Below are 10,152 nucleotides of genomic sequence, written 5' to 3'. Positions count from 1 at the left end.
GTATCAACACCATATAGATCAAACAAACATTGATCCTGTCAAGACGTCAAAACCCTCACTTTTGCACAGCCATTTTTTCCCCCCAGGAAGAACCCAAACACCTCCCACTGTCTTTAGGTGTGAACAACAGGACTTCACAGAAACCCCCCACTGCTCTGGTTACAGATACAACCATCATAAGAAACCCCCCCCCCCACTGCACTGGTTACAGATACAACCATCATAAGAAACCCCCCCCCCCACTGCTCTGGTTACAGATACAACCATCATATATCCAGTAATAAACACAACACAAGTCAAATCTGAGATCTCTTTGATCTTTTGATTTACACACCTCTGCCATGTCAATCAAGGGTCACAGGACCCAGTGGCATGGCAACCGCTTTGACTGACAGGCCTTATAGTCATAAATCAATCCAAACTGACCATGCACACTTCTGACTACCTGTCAATCTACACTGACTGTACGGCCATAAATCAGGCCATAAATGAGGGTCATAAATCATCAAGACTTGAGATAAAGTGTATGATAGGACTACTTTTATCCAGTGAGATATGGATTACATCTGTGTCGAGTATGAGCCAAAACAACAAGTTAGCTGAGGTAAGCATATAGTCAGCAAATATTGGGCATATAAGGAATAATATTGGCAGTGAACACTTCAACTTTCAGTAAAGGACAAACTAAATAGAAAAAAATTAAAGCCCTCCTTTAATATATTCCATTGTGCGTTTGTGAAAATGTTTTAGCTTTAAAGGGATACTCCACCCCAAAATGAAAATTTTGTCATTAATCACTTACCGCCATGTCATTCCAAACCCGTAAAAGCTTTGTTCGTCTTTGGAACACGATTTAAGATATTTCGGATAAAAACTGGGAGGCTTGTGACTGTCCCATAGACTGCTAAATAAATTAAAGTGTCAAGATCCAGAAAAGGTATGAAAAGTCTTTGTCAGAATAGTCAATCTGACATCAGACGTGCAATCTAGGTTATAAGAAGCAACGGGAATACTTTTCGTAAGCTAAGAAAACAAAAATAATGACATTATTCAGTAATTCCTTTGTAAACGGTCTCCTCTGTGTCTCTCAATATCACTGTGGCGAGGCTGACACAGAGGAGACCATTGACAAAGGAACTGTTATTTACTTGGCAGTCTATGGGACAGTCACAGGCCTCACGGTTCTCATCCAAAATATCTTAAAGATGAACAAAGCTTTTACAGCTTTGGAATGAAAATTTTAATTTTGGTGTGGAGTATCCCTTTGAGTACTTAAAAAAAAAAACTTAAATAGAAAGTCTGACACACTTTGCATCTGTATTCAAAAATATGTATTAGTTTAGTGTATTTTTATTTGATGTGTTTTGTACTTCTGTTGATCCTTTGTTTTTCTCTTCACTCATTGTTGCTATTTTTTGTTGTGACTATGATAATGATTATATTTATGATGATTATTTGTATAATTTATGCCGCATGTGCCTTATGTTGCTGAGTGTTTCCTGTCTTGTTATGTACAATTTGCAATAAATAATAATACTTATAATAATAAAAATATTCCCTCTGAGCCATGTGGAGTACTTTTAGGATGGATTTACGCTCTTTTATTGGACTTCTATTTAACTGTTGAATATCACCACCCATTCACTGCCATTATAAAGCTTGGAGGAGCCAGGACATGTTTTAATTTAACTCCGATTCTATTCGTCTGAGATAAGACAGTCATATACAACTAGGATGGATTAAGTGTGTAAATCATGAGGTAATTTTCATTTTTGGGTGAACTAACCCTTTCATTTGAAAAACACAAGTCATCCGATGCGCTAGATGGCGCACTAACATCTGTTTCTCGCGGTGTCTTATGGGTAACATCCGCTGCGCGCTGATCCTCCATTTTGTTGTTGAGATCAGAGCAGGGGACTCAGCACACATTGTTCTGTAAATGAATAACACACTTCTCTTATAGCGGATCAGAGATAAGGCCCAGGCACGATGCTTTCAGCTGCCCAGTTACTGGATGAGTTGATGGGCCGGGACCGGAACCTGGCTCCGGACGAGAAGCGCTGTAATGTTCGCTGGGATCACGAGACTGTAAGTGAGCGGACGGCTAGCAGCGGCCGCGCTTCGTTTAGTTAAAGTACTCACGCGCAGCGCTCTGCAGTTCACCGATCGACCCGGAGAACGAGTGTAGATGAGTTTGTAGAGATGTTGAGATGACCGGGGTGTTGTGTGTTAGTGTTGGGGTCAGTTAGCATGCTAGGCTCGACACGCGCTAAACACGCGACTGCAGCGTCCAGCCCTCGCCTTCATTCGTGTGTTACGAGCAGAAACACTTTTATTAGCCCGCAACAACCGCTAAGTACAAAACTGTTTGTCTAACACTGTTTGAGCTACAAATGAATGACTGTTCAAATAATGCGACTTAAAGATAATGCTACAATTCTGTGGAGACCTTAGCAACAATATAGAGACGCCTTGACAACCACCAACAACATCTTTTCAACGTGGTGACGAGTTTGCGCCTTTAGTTTAAGTGTTAATTCGTTTGTTGTAAACTTTGGCTTAATTTTCATAATTTAATGTAAACGTAACTGCATGCTTTTTGCCATAAATTATATATATATATATAATTACTGCTTTTGTCTAGATATAGTTCAGGTATAGCGCAATATGTAATTTAAGCGTGTATGTAATACTGGATAACATTACAGTTGAAATTATAATCAAGTGCTTTACATGTGCTTTATTATATTAGTTTAAAATACAACTAAATAGTGTTAAAATGATTTAAAATGTATTATAAGCAAAGCTTTTAATTTGTCATTTTTGCTAAGTGCACTTTAAAAAAAAGTCATTGAGGTAAAGTCTAAGTACTCCTAAAGGGACAATTCATACAAATATGAAGATTTTGTAATTAATTATTCACCTTCAAATTCTTCCAGTGCCCTAATGCGGTGTTCACACCAAACGCAAATAGAGCGTCAAATTCGCGTCTACCGCGTCTAGTTTGCCGCTTGACCATTTTGAGATCATTCGCTTCATTCGCGCGAGTAATTCGCTTCATTCGCGCGTGGAATTAACTTCACAACAGACGCGAATTCGCGTCATGGGGGGGCTTCTGCCAGCTGAGTTCACGCAGCATTTTCAACCGCCATTTTTATTCGGATAATTTTCAAAATATTACTGTTACTGTGTCATGAAATGTAGTTTTAAAAGTATTTCAGGCGAGAATGTAGTTGTTTTAAACTCAGATATGCGGTTTATTTATAATGACAGCGTCTATTTAAAAAAATGTGTTTCGCCGATCTCGGAGATGAGCTCCATGCGACCAGCGGGAGCTCCGTCATCATGTATCCGCCGAGAGCAGCCTCGGCTCGGCTAGACCTTCTGACATTTGCCGCTGGCTCTGATGTCTCTTTAGTGGTTCAAGATAAAATATAATTCGTTTGGGGTAAAATGAAACGTTTCTTATCAATTGGCCTTTATTCAATTTATCTATTAATATGTTTTTTATATACATATATGTCCTTTTTATTCCTGTCTCTATAGAAATATGAACTTTTGTCATATAGCTCCGGTTGACTGCTCACTGACAACATCAGTCGTTCCTCCATGTTGAATGAGTGGAGAAGGGTATTCCTGCACAACCGGAGGCTGCAGGAACATACTGTTGAATGAGTGACTCCTAGCAGGCTCCTGATTGGTTAACGCGGCGCGAATTGACGCCAAAGTTCAAATTTTTCAACTCGGGCCGCAGACGCGAATTCGCGTCAAACGCTAAATGCACAAAAAGCACCTTCGCGCTTAACGCGCGTTTCGCGCGAAACGCCCTATTCGCGCGTCGAACTAGACGCGCGAATGAGGCGAATGCGCGTCTTCCGCGCCGCGCTTAACGCCCCATTCGCGCCGCGAGACCTCCAGACGCGCGTAAACGCGCCTTTGCATTGACTTAACATTGAAATCATTCGCGCCAGACGCTCTATTCGCGTTTGGTGTGAACACAGCATAAGACTTTTGTTCATCCTCTGAACAGCTGAATATATTTTAAATGAAATCTGGGTTACAGTGAATGCATGTGCCTGCTGATGTCACCGGGGTGATGTCTGCGTTGATGGCTTGGGCCCGTCATCATTTCTTACAGCTATATTTCTGTTTGTCATCTTTTTAGGTTGCAAACCACATAAAGAGAGATTCACTACTCGTGAGGATTTAACACAAGTCTTCACTCTTTTCTTTAGGTCTGCAAATACTATCTGTGTGGCTTTTGCCCTGCTGAACTCTTCACAAACACACGATCAGACTTGGGTAAGCACCGCTTCTCATATACCTTAGTCTCGTTTTATTCTTGCGATCCACATTGTGATGTATCATTTATTTTCCAGGTCCTTGTGAAAAAATCCATGATGAGAACTTGAGGAAAATGTAAGTTAATACTCTATATTTGTAAGCGTCATGAAAACCTATCAATACCACATTTATCTCCCAAATTAGATGATTTAATGAATGAATTTTTGTATAGTTTTGCTTATTCTTATTTGGAATGAGTTTTCTTTAAGCCTGTGACTCCTGATTGTCTCACATTGTCTTAGGTATGAGAAGAGCTCCCGCTTCATGAAGGATGGCTATGAGCGAGACTTCCAGCGATACCTGCAGAGCCTCCTGGCCGAGGTGGAGCGCCGAATTCGGAGGGGGCATGCGCGTTTAGCCCTGTCCCAAGCCCAGCAGAACTCTGGAGTAAGCACTTCTGTAGCCTCCACTGTCTTTACATCTTTATATTACCAGATTTCTTTGCCTGATTCTTCATCTTGCACATCTGCTTAGGACAGTCTGTTATATTCATATGCTGCTTTTATAATAACTTAAAAGTGAAATCCACACTATGCTTGTATGCGGCGTGTCTCACTCCGAACTCTGATTTCCAGGCACCGGGTCCAGCTGGGAAGAACGAGGAGAAAGCTCAGGTCCTCACCACGAAGATTGAGGAGCTTGTTGTTCAGGTGGGCTCTTGGTGTCATAAGCTGAGATACAGGTGTGGTTTTGTTGGAGAGGCATGTAAATGTGTGTTTGTGTGCTCAGATTGAGGAGTTGGGCTCGGAGGGCCGTGTCGAGGAGGCGCAGGGCATGATGAAGCTGGTGGAGCAGCTGAAGGAGGAGAGGGAGCAGCTCAGCTCCAATCCTTCAGTGAGTTACACATCCAGGTTTAACCAGACATATGTGACCTGTTTATGTATTTAATTGTTAAATATATCCGTATGTCATGGGCTTTCAGTTTGAAATCGAGACGAGCACGTTTGGGCACTGACATGTTTTCTTGTTTGTCAGACGATTGAGAGCTTTGCTGCTCAGGAGAAGCAGATGGAGGTGTGTGAAGTGTGTGGTGCGTTCCTCATCGTGGGTGACGCTCAGTCCAGGGTGGATGATCATCTGATGGGAAAGCAGCATATGGGTTATGCCAAAATCAAAGCCACGGTCGAGGAACTGAAGGTGAGTTGATAGTCAATCTCATGACTTGGGGTCCATTATAGACATTTCCACCAATCCTACAAGTATTTTTGATGAAAATATGGAAGGGCACATTCTAAGTAAATTTATTAAAACTATTGAATAAAGTTGTATACACACACGCACATAATATATCCAAACAAATACTGAAACATGAAGGTCTTAGCTTTATGGTTTAACGTTTTAGTTCTTAATTAAACTTTTTAAATAATAAAAATATAAAAGATATATGTTTGTTTTTAAATCACTAGTGCAGCACATTATTTGACTAAAGCTTAATGTAAATTAATTGTATTTTCATTTGATTAAAAGTTTTTTGTTTTGTTAAACTTGTATTAAATCATAAAATATATAAAAATGTATTATGTAAAAAAAAAAAAAAAACAATTACCACATTTTCATATGAACTTCATTGGTGCAAATCTTAAGTTGTTGATTTTTAACCCCTGATTTTCTGTTTGATCGCACAGGAGAAGCTGCGTCGGCGCTCTGGGGAGCCAGAGAGGGAGGAGCCAGGGAAGAAAGAGAGGGAGGACCGGGAGCGTGAACGAGAGGATCGAGAGAAAAGACGCAAAGAGGAAGAAAAGGAGAAGGAGAAAGAGAGGGAGAGAGAAAAGGAGAGGGAGAGAGAGCGGGAGAAGGAGAGGGAACGCGAGCGGGAGAGAGAGCGGGATAGGGACAGGGAACGGGAAAGAGACCGGCGCAAGAGGAGTCACTCCAACAGTAGACACTCCAGCCGCACGTCTGACCGGCGCAGGAGCCGCTCGAGAGACAGGAAGAGGTCCAGGAGTAAGGAGCGCGACAGGAAGCGCAGCAGGTACAACTCGGGACACACAAACTGAGCTGGGTGCATGTACAAAATATTATCATTTTTTGTTATATTGGAAAGGGAAAGTTATTTTGTTTGTGTTATTTTAGAATTATTTATATGCTTTTATAGAGTTTACTAATTTTTTGAATTAGCCTTTATTTTTATATTATCCTTTTTTAAAATTAAATTAAATTTTCTAGTTTTTTATATATAATATTCATATTTCAGCTATATTGTAGTTAACAAAAATGTTTTTTTGATAGTTTGATTTAGTTATCAATAACAATACCAGTTTAACATACTTTACTAGATCTTCACCTGTTGTGGCTTAGCTTGTACTGCTAGATAAACTCTCACACATCAACAGGAGTCGTGAGCGAGAGAGGAGGCGCAGCCGGGAGCGTTCGGACAGGAAGAGACGCTCTCACAGCAGGGAGAGGAGGAGGTCCCGCAGCGCCGAGCGCAAGAGCCACCGGCACCGCAGCCGCAGCAGAGACAAGGACAAGGACAGAGGAGACCGAGACAAGGACAAATCCTCTAGGGACAAAGGTGTGGCCTTTAATCTCCATTAGTTCCAGGAGACTTCTTTGTTATTGTTAGCTTTTGATCAGAGCATTGTGTCTTTTGTTGCATTTTAAATAGGACAAAATCTTTTTTTTTTTTGTTTAAGTTTGGTTTGTATTGTTTTGTTTGGCACCCCTCACCCACCACCTTTCAAAAAGAGGAAACCTTTGGTAACTTTTACCAGTTAGGTTACAGTCATTTAATGGAAGTAAACTAAAGAGAAAATAAACTTTTTAGGATACATTTTTGCATTATATAATGTTAAATCTACCCTTTATGATGTCAAGAACGGCCATGCTCCAAAAAAAAACAAAAAAACTACCTAAACTTATTCAAATGCAGAAGGAGTCTATTTGCCACAGAAATACTCCGTTATACATCATTATAAAATGGCATTTTAAGAAAAAATGTTCGAGTCTTCATTAAACATACAGACAAATGAATCATTGCATTAGAAGTTTGGAAGAATTTCATTGAAACACTTTGAACTGACTTGTGAAACTCAATCAAATTTTCACAAATCTAACTCTATTTTTCTGAATGGCCCAGATACCGATGTCTGTGTACTGAAAGCAGTTGTGATTCCTCTCACAGAGCACAAGGACTCCTCCGATGAGAAAAGGAGCAGCAGAAAGGGCTCGGTTGAGAAGTCTAAAGAGCTCTCCAAGCCCGAGCCCATGGAGGCCGAGCCTCCCAAAGCGGAAGTGAACGGCACCGCGCAAGAGCTACATTCTGAAGGTGACACACAGTCCAATTAAAACTGGTCTGATAGGACCTCAGATCAGCCCCAGGTAAGTGCACCGTCCCCCCCGGCCCGGGTCTCTCCCCCTCTCCCCTTCCCCCCTTTTCTTTCAGTTCTGTCTGTGATTTTTCTTCCTGTTTTTTAATAGTGCATCGTAAGTATGCACTGAAGATGGGGACTAGGCTGATGAAACAGAAGAAAGTAGAAAGAAACAAACCCAGAGGGAAAGGCCAGTGTAGTCCTGAAAAACATGCTTGGAGGTACCTCGTTTTGTATCGGTCATACATCTGTCTCCTCAGACAAGTTCTCTTCCAAATTTACGTGTTTATTTTTATTTGATTTATTTTTTCCTAACTCTGCCTTTACTACCTCAACCTGTTTACTCTTTGCTCGCAGTAAGATTAAACTAGTTATTCACACATCTATTTGCACATGTAAAATGATTGTGTGCTCGTATGCATGTACATGCATAAGCACACAGCATTTTACCATCTGATGTCTGTAAGGTGTTAATAAGAGGATCATTGAATTGCAATGAATCCAGATATATGTATTTACATTTTTTTTGTTGGAGTTACATGGACATGTTGCTCTCTTAATACCGTCTGTTCTTAAAGTTGAGATCCGGTAGCTTTGGGATGATGGAAGTGTAGGGTTAATGAATTATTGCAGCTGACTTCCGCACCTCACACAGCGTTGGTGTTGTGATGCGACCCCATTTAAAAATCAAGGATACTGTCAATCTGTGCAGGTACTCACCAAGGTACTCCTTTCACTACCCACATCCATTTGATTGCTGTTTCCTGTGAACGTGTCTCAGAGCTTGATGTTTGTTTTACCCTATCTCTTCTTTCCCAATTTAAATGTTCTCAGTTTGGGTTTCAAGTGCCAATGGGTTTTACTCTACGCCTAAACGGGTGGATGTCAGGTTTACAGATTGATATCCCACAGTAACCTATCACACCAGATTGAGCTCAAAACAGATCTTTCTCCTTGTTTGTGTCGCTTATTTTCATTTTGCCTGTTTGGTAACCAGTAATAGGTTTGATTTAGGGCTGGGTGATGTAGCCAAACAAATGTGTATCAGTTCATCTTAATGGATGAACTTCTCAAATGGCCTAAACTAGCTTTTTTTTTTGTCTTTTTAGAAAGAGGAGCCATCATTTTGCCATCATAGCCTGTTCGAAATGGCTACAAAATTTAAAATGAAAGTAGTAAAATAGTGTGAATTAAAGGGAACACAAAACAACAGTGAAATGTGACGACTTATGCAGTTAAGTTTGCATGAGGTGAAAGATGATGTACACATTTACATGTTAAATCTTCAGCCCTAATATGCACTAATATGAGTACACAGGAATAAACATGAATATTTATCTATTAATGCTGAATCACAGTTTTGATTTGATTCATAGGATCAATCAGACTTGGTAAACTTTCATGCATTTCATGCTCCACTTAATTTTTAAAGCCATTCAAATCATTGAGTGTATATACACACGAGTGTTTTATTGTATATCATGGCTGAATCTATCAGGGATCTTGGATATATCGCTCAGCCCTAGCGTTAATTAGCTTGTGTTTTAATGCAGGTGTGTCTTTTGGAAGTAAACTTCCACTTTTACGTTCTCTCTCTTCGTGTCTTGATTAAATTCCCTACTTGTGTTGTCCTTAAAATAGCAGTGCATGCTTTCAGAGCAAGATCAGCCTACAGTGTCAGAGTCTGGCCTTGTAGAAGAGGGATATCAATTCTTTCAAAATGTCATTGTTTTCTCTGTGTGCTTTCCTTCAATCATTGTTACTTGCAGCCGAGCAGTTGCTATCGCTGCTGCTGCCATTGTAAATATGAACATTGAAATCTCTAGGTTTTAAAACGGATAAAGAAAGGATATTTATAAAAGTGATCAAATGTGTCGATTGCCGATTGGAGAGTTAAAATTTGTAGTTTGATAATTTTTGAAGAGTTGTGTAAATGCTGTTTGTGATTGTGCTGTGCATGTGTCTGGTTTCACACACTAATGGCGTTCTCTCTGACCGTTTGTGACCATCAGGAGGAGTTTGAACAGCTGCGAGAGGAAGATTTGAAGACGTCCATCTGACAGCTCAACTCCGCTGCTTTAAAACAAGGTGAACCACAGATGTAGTGGCCTATATGATAAAGATGTAAATGTAAAATCCACAATGTTTCCACAGGACCTTGTTCTTTTTATTATGTTTGTTTGGGTTGTTTTGTTTAGTTTTTTGGTCTTACTGCTATAAGCTGGCATGGTCCACCATTACTTGTGTTAGTCTGCATTCAGAGTGAATAAAACACTTGTGGCATGTTTGCTCTGTACAGTCCGCTCTCACACATTGGATTTACTGAAGATCGGTTCTGTTCAGTATTTTGACTTGAAGACTTGACGGTCTCTCAACTGCTTTATCTCTTATTTTCCCCTCTGTATGCTCAATCCCAAATTTATACGGTTTTAGAGAAGTGTTTTCATTTTGTTCGTTATAAAACCTGTATTTGTCATGAATAAAAATGAAGAGAAAA

At 40.2% G+C, this 10,152-nt stretch overlaps 1 protein-coding gene across 1 annotated transcript; it reads left to right on the top strand.

Moving 5' to 3' along the window:
• Positions 1–1,870: 1,870 nt before the first annotated feature.
• On the top strand, positions 1,871–10,152 carry LOC127944755 (luc7-like protein 3). The gene is made up of 11 exons (XM_052540978.1): positions 1,871–2,088; positions 4,236–4,302; positions 4,380–4,419; positions 4,587–4,731; positions 4,920–4,994; positions 5,074–5,178; positions 5,320–5,481; positions 5,970–6,316; positions 6,678–6,859; positions 7,469–7,665; positions 9,668–10,152. Exons 1-10 carry the CDS (start codon positions 1,990–1,992, stop codon positions 7,630–7,632), a joined length of 1,386 nt encoding a protein of 461 aa, XP_052396938.1. The 5' UTR covers positions 1,871–1,989; the 3' UTR covers positions 7,633–7,665; positions 9,668–10,152.

The sequence above is a fragment of the Carassius gibelio genome, chromosome A3, assembly GCF_023724105.1.
Source record: "Carassius gibelio isolate Cgi1373 ecotype wild population from Czech Republic chromosome A3, carGib1.2-hapl.c, whole genome shotgun sequence".
Taxonomy (NCBI): domain Eukaryota; kingdom Metazoa; phylum Chordata; class Actinopteri; order Cypriniformes; family Cyprinidae; genus Carassius; species Carassius gibelio.
This window is presented reverse-complemented; position numbering and strand designations above follow the sequence as displayed.